The sequence below is a fragment of the Pongo abelii genome, chromosome 11 (assembly GCF_028885655.2).
Source record: "Pongo abelii isolate AG06213 chromosome 11, NHGRI_mPonAbe1-v2.0_pri, whole genome shotgun sequence".
NCBI lineage: Eukaryota > Metazoa > Chordata > Mammalia > Primates > Hominidae > Pongo > Pongo abelii.
Window position 1 is genome coordinate 78,535,970 of NC_071996.2, and position 25,892 is coordinate 78,561,861.

General features: G+C 34.8%; 1 protein-coding gene across 3 annotated transcripts in view; it reads right to left on the reverse strand.

The window, feature by feature from the left end:
• Positions 1 to 8,901: 8,901 nt before the first annotated feature.
• LNPK (lunapark, ER junction formation factor) overlaps positions 8,902 to 25,892 on the reverse strand; it is an 80,599-nt gene continuing 63,608 nt past the window's right edge. Inside the window, 4 exon segments of one of the 3 annotated variants that reach the window (NM_001132700.1) lie at positions 8,902 to 10,461; positions 17,571 to 17,741; positions 18,543 to 18,613; positions 19,806 to 19,896. In NM_001132700.1, coding sequence (NP_001126172.1) covers positions 10,229 to 10,461; positions 17,571 to 17,741; positions 18,543 to 18,613; positions 19,806 to 19,896 — 566 coding nt within the window. In that variant the 3' untranslated portion in view covers positions 8,902 to 10,228. 3 annotated transcript variants of the gene reach the window in all.

The window sequence follows — 25,892 nt, forward strand, 5'->3', positions numbered from 1 at the left end:
TTGATGGTTCAGGTGCAGGAAGAAACAGTGGAAAGGAAAAAATCCCCTCCTTTTTCTATAGTGATTGTGGTTATTCTGAAACAAATAAAACATAATTTAATTTCATCAAGCCCAACTACAGGAGATTGCCTTATTGAAGAGAAGATCATACAAACATACAAAAAGAATCCGGTCTTCAAAAAAGAAAACACTGTGCTGAAAAGGACCAGGAAGAACCCATAACATCTATCCAAAACATGTCTCAAGCATATCAATTTTCTTTCAGTCTGTACTTTATTTCACACAATTCACAGCATCCCATTCTGAAAATTCATGTATTATTTGGCTATGTGGATATTCTTAATTGAGAATACAAGTCCATTCCAAATATATTTTCCTTCTTGTTGCTGCTAAAAAAGATATTTTTAAAAAGCAAACCACTGTAATTTAATAAAACAAGAGCCAACTCATGGCAGCTATGCAAAGCCTTTAGAATTCTTGCTAAAGACAGTAAGGCACAAGTAGCCAGTTTCATTTTGGACGCAGGGTGGGGAACATCACACACTGGGGCCTGTCATGGGGTGGGGGGACGGGGAGGGATAGCATTAGGAGATATACCTAATGCAAATGACGAGTTAACGGGTGCAGCACAGCAGAATGGCACATGTATACATATGTTAACAAACCTGCACATTGTGCACATGTACCCTAGAACTTAAAGTATAATTAAGAAAAAAAAAAAGACAATGAGGCTGGGTGTGGTGGTTCACGCCTATGATCCCAACACTTTGGGAGGCCGAGGTGGGAGGATCACCTGAGGTCAGCAGTTCAAGACAAGCCTGACCAACATGGTAAAGCCCCGTCTCTACTAAAAATACAAAAATTAGCTGGGCATGCTGGCATGCGCCTGTAGTTCCAGCTACTCGGGAGGCTGAGGCAGGAGAATCGCTTGAACCCAGGAGGCGGAGGTTGCAGTGAGCCGAGATCACACCATTGCATTCCAGCCTGGGCAACAAGAGCCGAACTCCATCTCAAAAAGAAAAAATAAGACAATGAATAACTTGGTTAGCTTCAATTCATAAATTATACCACAACTAGAGCAAGTTTCAATTACACTTGCCATGTACAGTAACACATTTCCTTTTAATGCTATTTATTTATTCATTTTTGAGATGGAGTCTCGCTCTGTCACCCAGGCTGGAGTGCAGTGGTGCGATCTTGGCTCACTGCAACCTCTGCCTCTTTCAAGCAATTCTTCTGCCTCAGCCTCCCGAGTAGCTGGGACTACAGGCGCACGCAGCCACACCTGGCTAATTTTTTGTATTTTAGTAAAGTCAGGGTTTCACCATGTTGTCCAGGCTGGTCTCGAACTCCTGAGCTCAGGCAATCCGCCCGCCTCGGCCTCCCAAAGTGCTAGGATTACAGGCATGAGCCACCACACCCGGCCTATTTTATTTTTTTGAGACAGAGTCTCGCTCTGTCGCCTGGGCTGGAGTGCAATGTTGCAATCTCAGCTCACTGCAACCTCTGCCTACAGGGTTCAAGCAGTTCTCCTCTCAGCCTCTGGAGTAGCTGGGATTATAGGGTTCCCCACCCTAATTTTTGTATTTTTAGTAGAGACAGGGTTTCACCATGTTGGCCAGCCTAGTCTCAAACTCCCGACCTCAGGTGATGCGCCCACCTCAGTTTCCCAAAGTACTGGGATTATGGGTGTGAGCCACCACACCCAGCCCCTTTTAATACTTTTTAGATGCATGTGTCTGACTTTAAGGTCTGAATTTCTATGGTCTATATACTGAAAGAGAAAATATTCTTACATTATTTTGCATGCTGTATGTATGTACATGTGAGTGTGTCCAGGCTCCACTAGACACAGATGTCAAAAAAGCAGCAACTTTATCCAGACCATTTCTAACTTAATGCCAGTTATAACACTAAATGAGTCAGAAATCAGATAATGAATAAAAATCAACATAAAAACAAAAAATATTTTTAAATACCTCATTCCATAGATATTTACGGGAGCAGGGAGTGCGGGGTATTGGGATCTTCAACAATGGGAACTCATTAAATGAACACAAAATATTTTATGTACAAGTTAGAAACTTTATCCAAATCATGGATTCATGTGAATGAGGGATGAGCTCCTGTACTGTAATCCCCCTGAACACCTGTGTTGTGAGGTCATCTCCAGTTCAATTCATTCATGATGAGAGCTTTTCCTATGTCAGGCATTGAGAGTACAAAACACATGAATCCCCCCACCCTCAATGTGCTCAGTTTCCATATTCTTATGTCTTGAGCTAGTCCTTCTCACTTTCTAGCTCCAATTCCTGGATTTGTAAGAGTTTCAAGAGAAGCAGCACACCAACCATTGATGCTGAGAAAGTCAGATCTATCAGTTATATGAATCCACTCAACATACCTGTAGCAGGCACAGGTTTTGTTTTTATTTCCTGTTATTTTGTTTGAGGAGAGCAAAAGTGAGAAAGTAAAAATTAAGGAACATGGCCTATCTTCAGTGTCAGGTCAAATGAGGGAAGTAGACAGAACAAATAACAAGAGGTCAGGAGACTACAAGTTACATAAAGTGTATAAAGTGCAATCAACAAAAAAGCAAGTAACTGCTTAGAAAATTTGAGGATGATGTCACTCAGAAGATTACAGTTAATGCTGGGTCTTGAAGAAATGAGAGTTTAAAAAGAATAGATCGTATGAGAGTGCATGGCATCTCTCAGATGTATGAAATACTAATCTATGGCCGGAGTATAAAGGAGAGTACTGGGAAATAGGCTGAAAAGGTGATTTTCAATTCTGAAGGGCTTCCTTGCAAGTTGCCTAAGGAGTTGCAATATACAAATGAGTCGTAGAATATTTTTAAAGATGTGTGTTTTAGAAAGCTCCAAGAGCAATGTGGACAATGGATCAAAAAAAGACAGAGGAACCAACTGGAGTTTGCCTAAATTGTGAAGAACAAGTTATCTGGCCCTTTCCCTACTCAATAGTTCAAACAATTTAAGATTTGCAAAATTCCCCACACTACAAAATCTGCACTAAGAGTATATTTCCCATTCTGTGTGGTCTGTTTGTGCATACTACCTATTCAACAGATATTGTCTTCCATGTGTTGAACACTGGGAATAAAATGATGAGCAACAACAGATATGGTCTTGCCTTCAAGGAGTTCATAGTTTGATATGGGAGATAATATTAGAAGGAATTTCAAGGAAGGGTGTTGAATAGAGTGTCTAGCAAGTCCTAGGTTAAGACTGCCCTGAAGAAGTAAAAATTATCACAAAAATATGAGGAACCAAAAAGAGCATTAATCTATTTTTTACATCTACCAAAAGAGAGGATTCATAGGTAGTAAAAAGAGCATGGACTTAAAGATCCTAGGTTCAGATTCCATTTGCAATGCCCATAAACTAAATAGTCTTGGGGAATGAATTTAATCTGTTTGATAGGATTCTATCTCCTCACATGGTTGTTGTGAGAACTGTGTGACAGTACTTAGCATACAGTGCCTGACCAAGAGAAGGTATTCAAACAATGTACACTTAATTTGCCACTTTCTTCACCTTTCAAAATATTTATTTTCATGAAAATAAATGATTTTTCCCAGTTGTCCTAAATCAAGTGCCAGGGATCTGGTAAAAGTCTTTGGCAGCTGAAAATCTGGCCTATTCTCACAGAATCCTGGACTAAAAACTTAAAAGTCTAATTTACGAGGGAGACTTTTGAGAACATTTTTTAATCCTTCCAGAGTACTTCCAACTTCCATTAATTCTGCTGCCAAACAAAAAGGAAGGTATACTTAAAAAAATAGAGAAAATGCATAAAGCAGAAAATCTAGGTTTTAAAAAGCATCAAGTAATATAGAACTATATAACTGGATGGTGCTTCCTTCTCCTAAAGTCCATTAGTAGTATGAATTAAACCAGGTATGATAGAAGCTCTGGAGGACCAAGAATGGAAAATTAAGTGGAATCTAAGTTTCATATACAGGCAAACTGATAAAGGGCAATTGGGGCAAGATACCTACTACCCAATAAATTTAGTAATTTTTAGTCATTTAAAATAGCATTAAAGTAGAAAATGTAGATTAGTTTCTGAGGAGGAAAGAAATTAGGATGAGACAAATAATATATGGAGTGATACAATTTAATAAGGTTTTCATTCTGTACTCATTTTAATTTTTATTCTTGTTTGTATTCTAACAAATGTACTTTTCTATATTTATATATTCATCTGTCTACATTCAGAGCCTGAATATATTTACTTATTGACCAGTAGAATGCATACAATTAAAACTTTAATACTTTTGAAACAAGTCAAATTACATAACTGTAACATACAGCAGATCACCAATTCACAACCATCTCTACCTTGGTTCATCTTTACATAAGTACTTGAATTTCCTTCAATGTCTCTTTAGGAGTTCATAAACTATATCTAGATCTCTGCTATAATTTTCACAATTAATTGAAGTTGTACCAGATAGTAACTTAATACAGTATCTTCTTCCAACTTTCTAGAGTAGCTAATCTCCATGACCATTTCAAAATATTCATAATTCACAAATTGTCTTTATTCTTTGGCCCTTCAACTAACTGATTTGTACACAGATAATAAATCCAACAGGTAATATTGTAAAGTAATATTGTAAGAAGAAAGTTTTAAGACGATTAAGTAGTTGCTGTCCACTGGAAATAAAAGTAGACTTATAAGGTCTTATTTTTTAAATAAAACTTTAACTTTATATAACCTTAAGGTTGTATTTTTTAAATAACCTTAAATGCTGACACCAACATTGAGAGGCAGTGTAAAATTCATGGTTCAATACAAATCATCCTGCATTAACAGTTGAGATCTAAGTTCTGGCTTGGCTCAGGTGCCTGCTATCCCTATAACCCTGTGTCTTAGCCCATTTGTGTTGTTAAGGAATACCTGAGGCTGGGTAATTTATTGAAAAAAAAAAAAAAACAAAGAAGAAGTTTATTTGGTTTACAGTTCTGCAGGCTGTACTAGAAGCATGGTGCCAGCCTCTGCTTGGCTTCTGGTGAGAGCCTCAGACCACTCATGGCAGAAAGCAAAGGGGAGCTGGTGTGTGCAGAGATCACACAGCAAGAGAGAGGAAACAAAGAAGAAAGGGAGGGAGGATACCAGGCTCTTTTAAACAATCAGCTTCCAGGGGAGGAAAAATAGAGCAAGAACTCATTACTGCAAGGACAACACCAAGACATTCATGAGGGATCCGCTCCATGCTCAAACACCTCCAGCAATGGGGATCAAATTTCAACATGAGATTTGCAGGGGTCAAACAAACCACATATAGCACCATTTCTAAGTCATTTAGGATTTTCGGAAACTCAGCATACTATATTTAATGAGAATCATCATATAATCAGAACATCTCTCCCCTGACACACGCACATCCACACCCAAAGCTGTATCTCTCCTGATACAATTATGTTCTCCACAACAATAGTGACTGTGTCTAATGCACAAAATGAGTTTGTGTGAGAAATAGCAACTTCAAGAATAAAAGGCCTAGCTTAACAAGAAGTAGCAAAATTTCCAAACTTGGGTTCCAAGTGGAACGATTCCAATTCAATTAAACAGCTATTTTTATTTAGTGCCCCCAATGTCTATGTGAGTGGGAGCGTATCTCAGGCAGAGGAAAAGCTCAAGAAGGCTGGGAGATGAGAAAAGACTGTATATGCAAAGCACAGAAAACACTAGTATTGTTACTTTTAAAATGTGTGTGTGGCAGGGGAGGTGGCAGTGGCTGTAGTCGTGGTGCAGATGCCAGCCATAACTAGGAGCAAAATTACACAGGGCTTTGCAGACGTTATTAGTAAATTTGGACCTCATCTCAAGAGTCATTAAAGGGTCTAAGCAATGGTGTGGGAGATTCATTTTCCTTTTTTTTTTTTTTTTTTTTTTGAGATGGAGTTTCACTCTTGTTGCCCAGGCTGGAGTACAATGGCGCAATCTCTGCTCACTGCAACCTCCGCCTCCCGGGTTCAAGCAATTCTCCTGCCTCAGCCTCCTGAGTAGCTAGGATTACAGGCATGCACCACCATGCCTGGCTAATTTTGTATTTTTAGTAGAGACGGTGTTTCTCCACATTGGTCAGTCTGGTCTCGAACTCCTGACCTCAGGTGATCCGCCCGCCTTGGCCTCCCAACGTGCTGGGATTACAGGCATGAGCCATCGCGCCCGGCCCCTCATTTTCCGTCTTTTAAAAACTCAGGCTGCAGCACACAGAATAGATAGCAAGTGCCCAAGGTTGGAGACAAAGAAACCAGTTAAGAGACAGCTTTGGTAATCTGAAATGATGGAGGCCAAAATTAGAAGCAGTACAACAGAAATTAAGAGTAAATCCTCTCAAGTCATTTGCCTACATTCAAATCCCTGATTTTCCACTTACCAGGTATACAACTTCAAGCAAAGTTGCTTCCTGCTATGGTTTGAATGCTACAAAAAGCATGTGTTGAAAACTTATGCTAACTGTTGCACTGGAAGCTGGAGCCTAATGGAGATGTTTAGGTCATGAGGGTGAAGCCCTCATGAATGGATTAATGCTCATTATAAAACAGCTTGAGGTTGCAACTTCCATCTCTTGCTCACTCTTGCCCTCTCTTACCCTTCTGCCTTCTGGCATGGGATGACAAAGCACAAACGCCCTCACCAGATGCTAGCATCATGCTTTTGGATTTCCCAGCTTCCAGAACTGAGCCAAATAAATTTTTGTTCATCACGTTACCCAGTCTGTGGTATTCTGTTATAGCAGCCCAAACGGACTTAAATACATACTCGCTCTACAACTCAGCTTTCTCTTCTAGTAGTCCAAAGATAAAAATCTTCACAGGATTCTTGCCAAAGTACAAATAAAATAATATATATACAGCAGTTAGCATGTTTCCTGGCACAGAATAAGAATGCAAATGTTTATCATCATTATTAACGCAATGTGAATACAGAAATGAGAATATAACTAGAAGATGTTTAGGAGACAAAAACTGACAGTTTGAATAAAGGGAAAAGAGATGAGTTTACAGCTTCTGGCTTAGAGAGTAACTCTATTTGATTAGATGAGAAACAAACGGTTTGAATGTTCTAAAGGTTTGAAGCAAAGTATAGTGTTCATTCTTGAATATATGGATTGTGATAGACAGGCCAGTAGGCAGGCAAATATATAGCTCTAAAGTAAAGGAAACAGATCAAAGTTGGAGATCTGAGATTCAGAGAGACAGATGGTTGAGTCCTTTGGTGTTGAGAAGAACCCCTAGAGAAAGAATATGCAGAATGAAGAAATGATGACACTAGGTAGAACTTAAGGAACACCAACACTTACAGGATGTTAAGAGCAAGAAGCCAGAGAAATAAGAGAATAATAGTGTGATATGTGAAAAGCCAAAAGAAAAAAAGTATCTCAGAGAATATTCAACAACGTCAATACTGCCAAGCAGTGAAACAAGAACTGAGTTTTCACTGGATTTGGCAACAAAGTATTTATTCACACAATATGCATCAAGCATTGTGCTAGACCCTTGAGATACAGACATGAATAAGAAAAATAAGACCCTTGCACAAAGGGACATTATGTTGTGAAGACAGTAAACTAGCAAACAAATCAAATACACATTGTGATAAGGATGGTGAGCAGAGAGTCACATGATAGAGAGGAAAAGGCAGAGGCCAGCTTTAGATGAAAGGTAGAGGCCAGCTTTAGATGGGGAGTTTGGGAAGGCATCTCTCTGAGGAGGGAAAATTTAAGCTGAAATCTGAGGCAGGAAAGGGCATGGTCAGAGAACTGAAAGGAGTTCCATATGGCTACAGCACAACGATGGTGGGAAGATGGAGAGACAGAAGCTAGACCATGTTTGTAGATCACGCTCGGGACATAGAAGAATTTAGATGATGGCCCACTGAACAATTGTAAGCAAGGAAGCTAAGATCACTGTAGCTAATTGTACTTAATAGCTTGGCTTTTCTCATTTATACTAGTCTTAATAATCAGTAATAGGACATTTTACTAATGTTTCAACCATTAACTGTTTATTATAATAATAATGAAAATAAGCTTTTGTATCTAAAAGGATACTATATGGTTACAAACATGTTACCTATTGCATTAATTTTACTAATCCCCTTTTAACTTTCCTCCATATTTCTTTCAAAGATATTTGTCATACTATGTGTTTGAGTCTATCAAATTTCTCTGAGGTACTTACTCATTTTCAAGCAATGTATATCAGAATTTGAATGTTTTATAACAACATGACTAAGCAAGATGTTACTAAAATCCATATGGGTCAGTAACATACAAAAAACCTGATGAAATTATTTTTAAAAAGATTATATTCTATAGAGTTTCAGTTTCCTATTTCCTTAATCTATGTATTTATATACATACATACAATAAAGAAAAGTTGATGCAAAAAACATTGGCTTGAATCTGAGAAGCTGAATTACATGTTTGTATTATTTTTTAATTTCCTCATCTGCAAGAGGAAAAACTTATGGTCCTTGCATATTTTAAAGACGTTAATAAGAACAAATGCCATCATTATCAGGTAGTGTGCTAGGCACATTACATTATTTTTAATTATCCTAATACCCTTCAAAAATAAACATAATTCTTCCCATTTTACAGATGAAAAAATCATCTCAGTGAGTTTAGGTGACTTGCCCAAGACTACAGACCCGAAATTTAAGCCCAATACGGCAGGCTCAAAAACTCTGGTTAATATACCAGATGTCCCAGACTGTTAACAGATTGAGTTCCAAAAAAAAAAAAAAAGTCACATATGAGATATTAAATCATAAAGATAGATTTTTAAATGATAAAAATGTTTTGTTCACTTTTTAATAAACTGTGTGCAACTTAGAAACATTAGCCAAACACACCATTCTTATACAGGTATATTTTTCCCTTCAGCATAATAATTCGATTTCCATTTTTTTTAATATTGGAGAAGAGAGATAAAAGGAGGCCATAACAGATAAGCACACTGTATTAAAGGTCCAAGAATCAGCACTGAGACACATTTTTTCCAGTTAATCCTTAATACAAATATTAAATCCAATTAACTAACAGCAACCCACTACCTATTCTCACAAAATTTGTTTCTCAAAGTTAAAAATTACAAATGGCTGGCCTACAATATTCCTGAATCAGAAAAACCTAACTTTTGATTAAAACCTCTAAATGTCACTATTTCTCTTAACTAGAAAGGAAACAAGTCTGAATAAAAGTACCATAATTTGCTCTAAGCAGAATCTACAGATTTATTGTATTGTGAGCTATTCCTCCTAAGATTTTTCAGGTAGCCAAGTCACCCACCAAGATACTGTTTGAAGAAGACTAGATATTTAGCAAAATGAAACTGATGCCAGATTATTTTTATTTTCCTTAATAAAATACAAACAAGAGCACAAAATTCACTTATATATCATCATTTTATACGTATAAATAATGCTCAGAATTCAAGTAGGGTCAAGTGCAGAAATATTTCCTATATGCTAGTGTGTAAATATAAACTAATTATATACATCATGTGCCTTTTTTGGCCCAGTTGTAAAATAAAAGACATCAAAAAGAAACACTGCACTTGACTGTTTCATTGCATTCTCACTGAGAATTCGTACCAGTGCCTATGTAGTTACAGTTCTACTTAACTGTTCCATTGCATTCTTATTGAGAATTCGTACCAGTGTCTATGTGGTAACAATAACAACTTTCATACCGCTTAATGTAAACACCTAAATAGACATTTCCCCCAGTTGTAAATATCTCAGGAGCTAAAATTCTATCAATTTTTAATAATGAAGTAGTCAAAATCTTAACCAAGTTTCATTCCTTAAAACAAACACAATTAGAGAACTTACTCTTAACCAAAGTTCTTCCTATGTCAAAATGGATATTTACAGGTTATACATACAGAAAACAAGGCAATCATGTTTGCTTACTTTTAGAATGGACAAAAAAGTATCTAAAAGCTGTCTCAATAGTGTGGGTCTTTGTACATTCAAAAGGATCTTACTTCACTGATATAACTTGCTTTTAATTTTAATACTCAGTATATATAACTTTGAGATGTTCAAATAGCTAGGCAATCTGAATTCAAATGATACACAAGCATACCCTTAGAGGGGCAAAAAAAGTAAGTGCCACAGAAAAAGCAATAACTGACATCAACGAGACTATAAATATCCAGTTGAAGGCACATGGAAGCATTTACTACTCTGTGGTCAAAGATTCTCCATTTAGTTCAGGATCAGGAATAGAATCAGCTCCGGGAACTGTGGAGTTGGTTTCAATCACTGAGGCTTCCTCATTCTCAGTCTCTTGTTTCTCCTCTGGTTCCTCTGAGTCAGATGCTTTTTCAATCACTTGGTTTGTCTGTTCTGTAGCTGGTATTTTGTCATCTGTCTGCTCTGTATTATTATCAAGAACATCTTGTTCTAAAGATTCTGAAAAGATAAAGATTCAAAACTTTAGGAATACCCGAACGTTAAAACTGCTAAATAAGGCAAGCAAAAGATAAACACACACACACACACACACACACACACACAAAGAAACCATACAATTGTCTAACATTATCCTTAAAATCTTTTAAAATAAGTACATAACTCTCTTTACAGTTAGTATGACAGAAGAAAAAAAGTAATTCAGAGGAAATAAACCCATAAATATACTTTTTCTAATGTCCCATATTTTCATACAAAATAAGTTACTAAAGACACATCTGAAAGTTGAAAGTCCAAAAATCATAGTCCCAACAGAATTATGTGCTATAATACAATAGTCCAGCAAACAATGCAAATGTATTAATGTCCAGATTACATTTCCTGAAGAAACTGTTTCCCTTGTGTCCAGGCAACCCTGTGAGCAATATGTAAATGTGTACTTTGTGGGTGGATGGTGCTTTCCTACACTGATATACATCTCTATTATCCAAAAACCGGGAAGTCAGGTTTCTATCTTTTCCAAAGGCATGACTAGTCTCTCCTCATCCCTCTGCAAGACAAGTCCTCTGTATTTAACCTCTGGGTCAGAATGTGCTACATACCTAGCATATTAGGGAGAGAAAGAGAAGGGTCTTTTAATCCCATCTCCATAGCAGAAGTTAAGGGTACTAGTCCCTACATGAAAATTTACTCCTTTTAAACTCTCTTTTTAAGTATTATTGAATTTAAATCCCTTAATAATAATATAACAATTGTATTGAATAAACTGCCTTTAATTCTTTAAAGTTTAAAGAACAGGATGGAGGAGGGAATGACTGGAGCAGACAACCTTTGGGCCACCCAATTTCTACATTAAAGATAAAAATCTAGCTTTAAGGTATCTCTTTGTTTATGTAAAAAAACAGCAATTAATATTTTTGCTAGTAGAAATATGGCCAAACCATATCAGTTAAGAAAAAAAGCAGATTTTTCTACTCTCATAGATGATTCCTTACATACTACAAATGTTACTGATTCAAAAACTCTGGAGGGAAGGCCAGCCTTAGTAAAAAGTTCTAATTAAGTTCCTTGTACAATACAGGTCAGTTTTGCTAAATAAATAAAATTGTTTTGCAAAGAAATTATGTGTTATATGCACAAGTGTTAATATGGAAGTCTTAGAAATCCATGGTTTTACCATACCAGTTTATCTATAGCTCACATACTCTATGCCAAGACTTTAAAAATATTTAAAAAGAATTATTTCTTTAAAGAGATACCTTGGACTCCAGCTTATATAGTTTAACCACCTTCCTCCTTTTGATATGTAGAATAAAGGCCCAAATTCTATAGTTTTACTACATGAAAACTTCCTATGCTCACAAAAAGTAGTAAGGAATGTCCATAAATTAATTTGTGCCAAATTTCATTTTTTAAAATCCTATCTGTATCTTAATATGGAACTTAAAATGGCATTGCTACACACATGGAATTTTATAAAAATCCAAGTTAGAAAACAGTAAGTCACTTGAATTTTGTTATTTCAATGTTCCAGAGCAGAAAGGAAAAGCAGAAAGGGCAAATGAAACTACAGGCATGTACAAATCATTTCTGCTACAAGGGCAAACAAGTTATCCGTGGAAAACTTCAGGAGTCACCAATCATTTGTAATTCTACCCTCACAGAATGTATCCAAGACAGAATGTTAAGCATCATGGTTTTCCACAACTCTCTGGCCATAGAGCAGTATTTACTTGGCAAGAACTTCACAATTTCTTATAGTTTAGTAAGCCTTCTGAAACAAACCAATAAAGCCACAAGAAATGAAAAAACAAAAAGCTAAGAATCCAGGATGTAACTCACCAATAAACATGTTTAAGTGAAAACAGGCCCACATAGTTTGTCATATTCTGTCTGACAGACTGCCTCAATACTGTACTGAAACAGGAGACGTATCAAAATTCAAGGCTTGTCATATGAAAGTTTTGTGATGTTACTATTTTCAAAAATAGACTTTACTAGTCAAAGCCAATTTAATGTACAAATTCTGGGGCTACAAAGAAGTGGCTAATACAAGGAGGAGAACTACAATACTGAAATTTTTAAATGTCTGCAATACAAGAATTCATAGAAATACCATGTGCTATCATAAACAGAAAACAACAAGATACACGAAGTCTTCCAGTCACTATTGTATTTCAGAGAATATGTGGAAGACTACAAAACCAGTGAAATGGGTGGAAACTGAAAATAATCAAAGAGCCTATTAATGATTAAGTTTCTTCCCCTGGGTTAATTTGCAGAAAAGCAATTTTTTAATGGCAGTAACACTACAAAAAATTAGTATGTGACGTGACACCTACAATGTAGACATCAGGTAGTCTAAATAAGATAGGTATTGATGTTTGGATGCCAATGCCATTTTGTAAGAAGTCATCAAACAAGATCTAAATAATTAAGTGTAAATGATTAACAGAGAATTACATATAAATTTAATAACCACAGAGCTTTATAAGATTATTTAATGTGTTACAAACATACTTTTTTCATTTTTATGGAAGCGCATCATTTGCCCATTCTAACAAAAACAGCAAATTTCTTCCATGAAGTTGTAGTTTAAAACAGCTTGGTGGAATAAAATACATTTCACAAGATGTTAATATTTGGGCATAAAATACTATAAGAGAAACCAGGCTTTGTGTTCACACTAATTAAACAACCCTACTCTTCCCTTTATGGCCCAGTTTAAGACTAAGACATGAAACAATTACCTGAATGACCTAATTCCATCTATAAGAAAAATTTTAAAATCGACTCTGGCATCTATAATGTCAAGAAAACAATATACCACAATGTCATAAAACAAAAAATGATCCATGCAATTTCTTTCCCCACTCCTGCCATCACCCCACCCCAACCTCAATATTCTTGAGATATTATTACTATTTTCTTTTACCAAATAGTAACAATTGGCTTCCAGTTGTTTGGGAAAAGTCTCAACTCAGCTAGAAAACTGAAACTCATAAAACAGTGTAATTATATAATGAATACCACTGCCCCACCTATAAACTACACACATGCAAAAACATGTAAAGAATATCATGTTTAGGTTTTTACTCTAGTTCTTGAAAAAATAATTTCTTAAGAAAATTAAATAATAGTCTAGCAAAACAACTTCATACATTTTTGCCTTGCTAACTCCTCAGTGTCCACTATATATGTAAGCTACAAACTTACCCAAAGGAACTGTGTTAAATTAAAATTGACAACATGTCTTTAACTCACAAGTTTTAAACAAGGCACTTTTTACAAGATTTTCCTGCCTTAAGGAAAATGGTTAACTTATATTTAAGAAACAAAGGTATAAATTTCACCCCAACTCAACCCAATAACTCAGTAAATAAAATTCAGTTAAATTATAACCACTCATAATAGTTAGTATTCATCAACACACAGAATACCATTTAATTATTTACCATTTCTGAGCAAATAAATTAGACAAGGGTTTAATTTTTTTTTTTTTTTTTTTTTTTCAGACGGAGTCTCATTCTGTCACCCAGGCTGGAGTGCGGTGGCACAATCTCAGCTCACTGCAACCTCCGCCTCCCGGATTCAGGTGCTTCTCCTGCCTCAGCCTCCCATATAGCTGGGACTACAGGTGCATGCCACCACGCCTGGATCATTTTTGTATTTTTCAGTAAAGACAAGGTCTCACAATATTGGCCAGGCTGGTCTTGAACTAACCTTGTGATCCGCCCGCCTCTGCCTCCCAAAGTGCTGGGATTACAGGCGTGAGCCACCGTGCCTGGCCAAGAGTTTAATTATTAAGCAATGATCTAAAACTAAACTATTCAGTGAAAGTGTTTTAGAAACGGGAGTGAGAAGGCCAAAAGATCTCCATGTCTAAAATAAACATGCAAAAACATACTACATATCTTGAGAAGGCTGCACATAAGTAAATATAAACAAAGGTATAAAAAGATTATTTAATGGATCTGGTAAATACATGGAATTCAACAAAATTTACATTATCAAATAGTTTAATTTCCTGGAGCATAACAAAAATACTAAACTTAGAATTTTCCCTTGTTCAGCGCAACCTAATGGTAACAGTATTTTGCATAAAAGAAAGAGAAGGACTAAAATCATATTATCAAGTTAAATTTTACCTTATATAAATTTCACTTGCTATTTTTGATAGTATTGATTAGATGCCATGAGTTTTCTTATTAGGAAGTTATTTCCCATTGGACAAAAACTATATTCTACTAAAATAACTGCATGAGACCTAGACAAACTGGGCAATAAAAACACAATATTAACAGTAACATTTTGTAAACATGCTAGCCAAAAAATCACTGCATTAGAATACCAACAATGTAGAAACCTAGTACTCTAATGATTATCACATACCATAAAAAAATGTTTTTTTAAAAAAAGGTAAAACTGATAAAACTGATAAACCACTTTAATGTAACTTAGCAGAGATTCAAGTATTACGGTACTATCTATTTAACCATAAAAGAAACTGAGGAACCTAAAAGCAGTTCATTTCTTGCCGTATTTAGTATGCCCTCAAATAAAAAGACAATCTATATCCATAATTTCTTGTATTTCTCTAATAATCTATTACCAAAGCATCTGGATGTAAAATTCCAGAAAAAAATATTCCAGGTATTCAGGTGAGAAATTAATGAGAGAAATTTCTTCTAGGTCTCCTCCTTTGATGAAAACTTTCCAAGATTCTGTATGTTTTTCTAAAGAGCAGTCCAGAAATTTTAACAGCTTTGTGCCCCATCCTAAATGCGAAATCTTCCAAAATCAGAATCCAGGCAAAACTTAACTTCAAAATCCTTACATCACAGATTGAAAAAAAAAAATTCTTCTATTAATTCTTGATTGTTCATAAAAATGGTTACTGATATTTGTTTAAAGAAAAGTTTGGATGGAAGAAAGTTATCTTTTGGTTCCATCTGTAACTTCAATAACTTCATCTCTACAATTTCTGCTGCTAAGAAGGAGCCACTGCAATACTTTTAATAATATAAGAATTAAAGCAGAAAAGTTTTTTTTTCAGACCTCAAGTATCTACATCATTTAGAAATCAGAAATCTAAAACATTGGCTGTTAGCAAAGAGTAGATGATTGAGATGATGTGGTCTTCATTAATAGTTCAATATACTCATAAGCCACCAGTGTTCAAAACAAATGCAGCTTCATCTATTCATCAGATATACTTCTAGTTGTTTACTAAAGGAAGCCAGCTTGGAATTGATAACTGTGTGTCGCAGTGTTGAGTTAGATGTCTTGAGAAAAGTTTCAATCTTCTAGAAAGCCAAAGAAAAAGATGCTCATGGCCACTTTGATGAATCCAAAGAGAAGTATGAAAGTTATTATTCTAGAAACTATCTTAACCAAACGGAATTGTTGCTTCAGTTTTTAGCATTATGAAGTTATCAAACCCTGCCTCCAGTTTTGTCTTCATGTAATAACATTACCTTATTGGGGTTGGGTTTGAGCCAGTAAGACTTCTTTCCAGGAATTTCAGACAGAAAATGAGACATCTAGGGTATTGCTCCTCCTAGGTTAGATGAGAAGGATAGGTATAGCTGGGTGTTGTTTGCTAACTATCTATCTTGACCTTAGCAGAAGACAGAAAGTATGGGACTCATTATCAAGATTTTCACTGTGTTGACTGTTTCTTCTTGTCTTTTTTTTTTTTGTCCCAACTATTAGCTTACAGGTATTCACTTTAGCTTCTATAAGCAGGGCTAGTCATGGAAAAGACTTCAATTTTTCCTCTAGGCATCTTCAGTATGAAATCCTTTAATTTTCAGTTCCAAAAGGCTGCAATGGCAAGGCAGATGGTTTGCATGTGACAGCATGCAGCTCAGAGCACAACTTAAGCAAAAGAAAAAAATTGACATTTTGTTTGAAGTTGATGCTGCAGACTTGGAGAAGATGAATGCATTGATTCAGTGTTGGAAGAATACAGGCCTCTGTCATAGCTATCTGTATTCAAATTCACTTTGATATTTGTTAGTAAGCCAAAAGCCAAGCCCAATTCAACACACACATTTTAGGTTCACTCTTCAAAGTTAAAAAAAAAATCGATACTCAAATCTCATACTAAATTTCTGATATCTGAAAATTCACTGCTTCATATAATATTCTCAATTCAAGCAATTTTTACAGTACTCAATGTTTTTATGAAGAAAATATCAAATACATGTAAATGATAATTCCTAGAAATTAATTAATCCTGACTGGTAAATAAATTATGTGAACTAAACTTCTAATATGCATTTTTTTCCATATCACACATAGCAACAAAACATTATGGCCTGTTTCATAATTTTGGCAATCTTCATAGTTCAGAGCTGATTAACAAAGAGCTCCTGACCAAATATTAATACTGTAGCAAGAAAGAGCTGGCAATAGTCTAATCTTCCACCTCATCTTTTCCATGTTTTCATGAAACTTCCTCAAGAATTCCTAAAACAGAATTGTAAGATGAATTCTAAAACTCAATAAATTCTGATAAATTGCTTCTCTAAAATAAGGTTGATTTTTACATCAAAGGCAATGTTAATCTTCTGAACCTTTAGAAAATTGTTTGTTTTAATGAAATACCAGTCCTATTGATACAGCAATCCAAAAAAATGCAAGGGTAACTTTATAATTCCAAAGTTTCCTGCTTTCTGGTAATTTCTACCAATTCATGTGGTAGATACAAACCTATTTTATCAATGTTAATCACAAATCTTGTATTTTATCCTTTGAATAGTTGTTGCATAATTCCAATCATCTGTTTCACTCAGATAAATTGAAAAAATTAACCCATGAAAATATTACTAATCAAATCTCCCAACAGTTTTTAGAAAAGGTCACTCCATAAACAGTATTTAACTAGCTGATGCTAGATGTTGCTTATCACAATACAACCTGCATGTTAAAAGTGAAACACATCACACCTATCACACAGGAGGCTATGGTAACAGAGCCATAGTTGACATATGCATGCGGCAAAATCTGATAAATTAATCCATCTTTATCTAAAAGCATTATGCTTTTATTATTGTTAAATAATACATGTGATTAAGGGGCAAAACTGTTTAACATATTCATACCTTCATTAAACTGGTTGTCTGATGAAAGCACACTTCCTGATGGCAAGGGACCAACTGAACTTGAACCTTCCACCACCTGCCTCTTCTCAAAACTAAACTCAGGAAGTCTTGGAGCCTGAGGTCTGGTTTTTCTTGCAGGGTTCAAGAAAAAACAGTAGGCACATCGAAAAGCTGCAGAGAATTTTTTAAAAATAAGCAAAACCACAAACCAAACAAAGTTCAAGGACTAATTAGTTAACTCACAAGATCACTTTTGCAGATATTCAAAAGAACCTTTTAAAAGTTACTGTGTATGTTATTTAAATAATAATATGGTAGATGCTCTAAACAGAACTAAAGCATACTTCCTAATTATTAGAATTTTAATTTTTAAAATTAAAGGCAGAAAAGGCATAACAGGTTACATAGCAGGCTAACTATGTAATAAGTTACACAGCAGGTTGATAGCAGAATAAGATTAATGATTTAAATGAATTAGTGAGATTACATTTCTAGTCACCAGAATCATTAGGTATTTTAAAATCCAGAACCTTGCACATTTACCCATGAAAATGTGGTACATAATATTTAAGAAGCATTTTCAATTTACCACAGTAGTTTTTAATAGTGGCTACACATGAGAATCATCTGCAGAGCTTTAAAAAATATACTGATGCCTGGACCTCATACTCAGTCCATTAAAGGAGACTCTTTGTAAATGGGTCCTGAGTCTCATAATTATTTTAAGCTCTTCAGGTGGTTGTGATGCACAGTGGGGTTTGAGAACAACTGGCCTAGAGGCTGTACATTATATAGGAAGAAACCTGAATTCTCTTCCCTGCTTTGCTCTATGTACTAAAATAAGGATAATATGCCTAACCAATGTATACAAAGAGAGTATATAAAATAAAATGACACTGCATAGAAAATGGCATAGAATAAAATATTTAAGTGTAAATTAATATTTAAAACTCATTGCCCAATAATTCTTACCAATGTATTCAAATTCTTCCTTCAAAGCCATGCCATTATGAGAAAAACACTGCTGACATATAAGTGCATACCTACACCGTAAGGAAAAATGAACAGACCAGTTACAAATGCAGACAAAGCTCATGGCAGAGACTAATTTAGCCATCATGGCTAATTTATATTTTAACACAGCTAAATATGCCATAACAAATTATATGAGACTTAGTAAACCACAAACAATATTCATTAAACAAAAGCCAAAATTAACCAAAGCCCAAATTTCAAGCATTTAAAAATATAATTTACACATCAAATTTAAAATAAATGAAGCAACAGTTAAATGAATATGTCTTTACTAAATTAGCAGAAACATATTTGACATCTGAACACTTAAATTTTGGTGTTTCCCAAAGTACAGTGCTGGGGATGAAAGCCTCCAAATCTGTGGTCAGATAAGGCTGGAAAAGTTGGAACCCTCTTAGAGATTCACAATGAATACTATTAAAACCTGAGATGTGTTGCAGCAAATAAACATTTGATTTTGTTTAGTACAACCCAAAGATTAATTTCTATACATGAATCTTATACCTTTCCCAGTTACACTAAGCATCTTCCTCATTTTCTATTTATATACTTTCTCAGTTCTCTGTGGATATACTCAATGAATACTTCGCAATATCAAATGTCATTCTATTTTGAATAACATACAATTTATTACATAAACATTAAATTCTGATTCCTTTTTTAAAATAATATTAATTAGGAGCACTGTCAAACATCTATTATCCGACAAATTTTTTAAAAATCTATACTTTGACAATTGCTCTATACATATCATACGATCTTCCTAGAGTTATTTTAAGAATAATTGGAAAAGCATTTTGAGAACTGCTAAGTACTAAATACATGCAAATTGCTCTTAACATTAAAAGTACTACTATCACCAAGTCCAGTACTGATACCTATAAAGCCCCATTTCTTAGAACCTATCAGAGTTGAACTATGTTTTTGCTCTTTAAGTTTAAAAGTTTCAATGAAATAATCCAGTTTCTCTAAAAGTTATAGCAGAGTTAATATTTTTTCAAAATGGATTTAATCCAGACTATGTTGTCAAAACTTCTACTGTCAAATAATTGAATATGTACTCTTTTGCAGGGCTATAAAATACTCCATTATGCTCTAAAGTCAGAAAATAGGTGCCACAAAACTGTAAAACATCTAGTGTGTACACACACACACATCCTGTTTTCACTTTCATTTATCTACCACCCCAGTAAATATTACCTGTTTTGTGGACCATCACCAACCAAATATTCAACAATTCTATCCAAAGCACCTCGTTCTCGGGGGAGAATAGGTCTTGCTAAAGGTGGACCTGGAGGATGAAGACCTATTAAATAAATACATACATACAAAATTTATATACATGAAATACACATAAAATTTAATTCCATTACCAAGAACTACCTATACTTGTTAGAACTTTTAAAAGGTTTTAACAAAATAGCAAAATACTAATTCTTATAAATCTCTGAAGAACATTCAAATTTTCATTAAAAATACTGTACTACAAAAATATATTTAAATATGTGCTATATTAGAACTACCTTTGCTAGTAGATTCTGTAGTAGATTCCCACATAACTACTAGCAAATAAAATTATGCTTAGTTCTGTACAAACTGATTTTTTAAAATGCTCCAACTGGGAACTGTTGTGGGGTGGGAGGAGGGGGGAGGGATAGCATTGGGAGATATACCTAATGCTAGATGACGAGTTAGTGGGTGCAGCGCACCAGCATGGCACACGTATACATATGTAACTAACCTGCACATTGTGCACATGTACCCTAAAACCTAAAGTATAATAAAAATAAATAAATAAAAATAAAAATAAAATGCTCCAACTCTTAAAAGCCTACGTGATAGTAAATCAGGGGACTTCCACTTCAGGCCATAATAGAGCAACAGGAGTCAGATTTAACGTCCCACCTAAAACAATTAAAATACTGTGCAAAACATATGAAGTAACAGTTTTAAAGACACTGGATATCAAGCAACGTAGGTTATTGTTCCCTGAGAAGACTAAAAACAAAACATGCCCTACAACTGCCCCAGCTTATTGCCCATAGAGAGTTTCCACTCGGCAGTGAAAAGAAAGTAAACCCAGGTGAAGTGTAGCAGACTCTCATAGTTGAGGAGACAAAGCCAGAATTCTGAGAAGGCCAAGGCATATTGAGTTCACAAGAAAGGGTACCAAGCAGGAGAGAAGGCACAGAGAAAGAACAACAAAGATTTGCAGAGGGTCTACTGGAGAATTCAGCAGAGTACTGACTGGTGCATACATGTGAGAAAACTTTCTGAGGATGGAGGAAAAAAACTACTCAAAAAGGTGAAAAGAAACAGCATTCATACAGGGCCAAGAATATTGCCCATTTCCAATCAGAGTGGGAAAACCTCCTAACACACAGGCCATCAGGTAAAGTATTCAGAAGAGTACTGTATAGGAATTTTTAAAACCCAGTGTTCAATAAGGTAAAATTCACAATCTCTGGCAACAGATTAGAAATTACTAGACATGCCAATAAGCAGGAAAATATCACTGATAAGAAAAATCAATCAAAATTGACCCAGAAATTATGAAAATGACTGAATTAGTACACAAATATTAAAACAATTCTTATGACTATATTTCCTATGTTTGAGAATCTAAAGATTCAGTATGCTAAGTAGACATAAAAAAATGTAAAACTTAAAACCAAATTGAACTTCTACAGATAAAAACTACAATGTCTAGTATAAAAAAATCCACAGATTATGTGTACAACAGTTTAGACACTGCACACAAAAAAACTGGTGAACTTTAAGACACAGCAATAGAAACCATACAAAATGACAGCCAGGTGCAGTAGCTCATGTCTGTAATCCCAGGCACTTTGAGAGGTCGAGGTAGACAGATCACTTGAGCTCAGGTGTTCAAGACCAGCCCGGGCAATATGAGGAAGCCCCATCTCCACAAAAAAATACAAAAATTAGCTGGGTGTGGTGGCATGCACCTGTAGTCCCAGCTACTCAGGAGGCAGAGGTAGAAGGACTGCTTGAACCCGTGAGGTGGAGGCTGCAGTGAGCCATGATCGTACCACTGCACTCCAGCCTGGGTGACAGAGCAAGACCACAGAACAGTCTCAAGCAGCCTAATATATAAGGGTGTGTGTGTGTGTGTGTGTGTGTGTGTGTGTGTGTATAATATATATATTATATACATTATATATTATATATATAATATATTATATACATTATATATTATATATATTATATATTATATATTATATATTTTATATATTATATATAATTTATATTATATATTATATATATTATATATAATTGGGGGTCCATCAAGAAGAGGAGAGAAATGAAGAAAAAGACAAAACTATTTAAATAATGCATATTTTCCAAATTTGATTAAATCTATAAACCCACAGATTCAAAAATATCAACAAATCCCAAATACAAGAAACATAATTTTGCTCCAAGACAGTGCATGAACAAATTGCTTAAAACCAATAATAAAGAGAAAAATCTTGACCGGGTGCAGTGGCTCATGCCTGTAATCCCAGCACTTTGGGAGGCCGAGGCGGGCAGATCACAAGGTCAACAGATAGAGACCATCCTGGCCAACATGGTGAAAGCCCTTCTCTACTAAAAATACAAAAATTGGCTGGGCGTGGTGGCACGCGCCTGTAGTCCCAGCTACTCAAGAGGCTGAGGCAGGAGAACTGCTTGAACCTGGGAGGTGGAGGTTGCAGTGAGCTGAGATTGTGCCACTGCACTCCAGACTGGGCAACACAGCGAGACTCCATCTCAAAAAAAAAGAAAAAGAAAAAGAAGAGAGAGAGAGAAATCTTAAAAAAAAAAAAAAAACAGAAAAAAATACATTATGTACAGAGAAAAGGATAAGAATGACAGCAGACTTCTCATCAGAAAAGACGCAAACCAGAAAATGATGAAATGGTATGTTTAAAGTTCTGAAAGAAAAAACTGTCAAAAATGTTATATCCAGTATGAACATTTTTAAATGAAGACTTTTACAGATATACAAAACTGAAAGAATTCATCACTAGAAGAATACGAGAAATGTTAAAAAGAAGTCCTTCAGGCAGAAAGAAAGTGATAGCAGATGGAAAGCAAGATCAACACAAAGGAATAAAGAATCTAAAACAGTTACCATGTGGGTAAATATATAAGACTTTTTATTATTTAAATCACCTTAAAAGATAACTGACTGCACTCTATTATGCATTATATGTAATCTAGAGATGATTTAAAGTATATGGAAGGATATGTATAGATTATATGCAAATACTATGCCATTTCTTTTAAGAGATTTACGCATCCATGGATTCCGGTATCCACTGGGGGATCCTGGAACCAATCACCCATGACATATATATGTTCTTTCAAGTAAATATAAAACATTTACCAATACATGGCATTCTCGGACATAAAACAAGTATGAATACACATAAGAAGATTCAAATAACACAATGTATGTTTTCTAACCATATAATTAAATTAGAAATCAGCAGCAGATAAACATCTGAAAAATCTCCAAATATTTGGTGACTAAATAACATACATTTGAATAACCCAGGATTCAAAGAAAAAATGAAAATTAGAAAGTATTTTGAACTGAATGAAAATGGGAAAAAAAATCAAAATTTATAATATGCAGCTAAAGCAATACTGAAAAGAAAATGTATAATATTAAACACCTATATTACAAAAGAAGATAGGACTAAAATCCATAATTTCAGCTTCCACATTAAGAAACTAAAAAAGAAGAGCAAATGAAACCCAAAGTACAGAATGAAAGAAATAATAAAGTTCAGAGAGGAAGTTAATACAACAGAATATACAAAAATAATAAAGAAAAGCTGGTTCTTTGAAAAGATCAATATAATTGTTAACCTCTAGCCAGACTAATCAGGAAAAAAAAAAAAAAAGAAGATACAAACTATTAATATCAGAAAGGAGAAAAACGCCACAACTCCAGACTGTAAAAACATTAGGAGAATAATTAGGGACTATTACAAGCAACTTAACGCCAATAAATTCTACAGGTTAGATAAAATGGACAAATTCCTTGAAAGACTACCAAACTACCAAAGTTCACTCAAGAAGATAAAAATAATTATTTGTTAAAATTTTGTTAGGAATTTTTGCATCTACGATCATGTGTGATATTGGTCATAGTTTTTCTTAAATAAATTGAATTTTTAGTTAAAAAAAAAAAAAACACCTTTTTCTCTTAGGAAAAAAAAAAAAAAAAAATACCAGGCCCAGATGCTTCAACTTGTCATATCTTTAAAATTAAGGAAACATTTAAATTAAGGAAGAAATAATACCAATTCTACACAAATTGCCCAGAAAACTGAATAGGAAATACTTACTCATAATGTTATGAAATGAAACCAACATAACTCTGATACCAAAACCAGACAAAGAGATGACAAGGAAAAAAATAAACAAAAAAACCACAGACCAATATTCCTAATGAGTATTGATATAAACATTTTTAACAAAATATTAGCAAACCGAAGCCAACAATATACATATAAGATAATTTATCATGATCAAGTGAGATTTATTCCAGGAAAGCAAGTTAGTTTAACATTTAAAAATCAATGTAATTCACTATATGAACAGGCATTAAAACAAAGAAACAAAGCCCAATATAAACATCTCAATAGATGTAGACACAGCATTTGAAAAAATACACAATCTATTACTGATTTAAAAGAAAACCTTCAGCTAACTAAGAATAGATGGGCACTTCAAGCTGATAAGGAGTATTTATTAAAACAAAAAACCCTAGAGCTAACATCATGCTAAACTGTGAAAGAATAATTGCTTTTCCCCTAAGACCAACAAAAAGGCAAGGATGTCCACTCCTAGCACTTCTATTACCATTGTACTGAAGGTATAGCTCATATAATAAGGTAAGAAAAATAAATAAAATAAAACCAAATTGGAAAGGGAGAAGTAGAATTTTCTTTATTCAGACAATGTGGCTGTCTATGTAGAAAATACTACGTAATCTACAAAAAAGTTATACTATCTAGAGCCAATAAATTAGTTTATCAAGGTTATAGGACACAATAGCAATATACAAAAATCAATTGTATTTCTATATACTAGCAATAACCAGTTGGAAATAGTTAATAAAACAATACCATTTACAATAGCATTAAAAATATGAAATAATTAGATGTAAACTTAACAAAAAGTGCAAAATCTGTACACCAAACACTACAAAACATTGCTGAAAGAAATTAATGATCTAAATAAGTGAAGAGAAATATACTGTGTTCACGTAATAAATTAGACAATATCATAAGAGACTAATGGTGAGTGGGGAGTGGAGGAATAACACATAAAATTTAGTTAATAATTTTTATTTTATATAAAAATAATAACAAAAATAAAGAGTTACACATTCAAACATTATGAATTGTAACCCTATAACCTCTGAAAACTGAAAGAGAACTATTTGCAGGAATACTCTGAATTGAGACAACACAGAAGGCACTGAGAAGACAGTGACAGAATAAAATAAAATGTGATGTTTGCCTTTGTAAAACAAGACAGAATGAACATAATAAGGTGGGCAGCAATGGAGGTTTACATGGAGACTTCATAGAAGACTCTGAAACAAAATGGAACCCTGTTGGAAGACGCCCTGCAATATAGGGATACCAGGGTTTCAAAATGGCTATGACAAAATCTTTCAAGTATTCCAGATGGCTTTAGGATAGCAATACTACATTATACTAAATTCCTATAATTTAAAGGAATAAAAAGGAAATTCGATTTGTAAATAATCACAAACTTAAAGGCTATTACCATCTATAAAAGGGCAACTGATGTCAAAATTATAGCTACTAGTAAATAAAAGTTAGGTTCTAGACCAAGTTCTTAGTATTAGAAATCAAGTACACTTTTTTTTTTTTTTTTGAGACACAGTGGCGCTATCTCAGCTTACTGCAACCTCCACCTCCCAGGTTCCAGCAATTCTCCTGACTCAGCCTCCCAAGTAGCTGGGATTACAGGCGCCTGACACCAGGCCCGGCTAATTTTTGTATTTTTAGTAGAGATGAGGTGTCACCGTGTTAGTCAGGCTGGTCTTGACTAACCTGACCTCAAGTGATCTGCCCATCTCCACCTCCCAAAGTGCTGGGATTACAGGCGTGAGCCACCGTGCCCGGCTCTCAAATACACTTTTAAGATTCTATCACTGGCAGGGTGCAGTGGCTCCCACCTGTAATCCCAGCACTTTGGGAGACCAAAGTGGGCAGATCACCTGAGGTCAGGAGT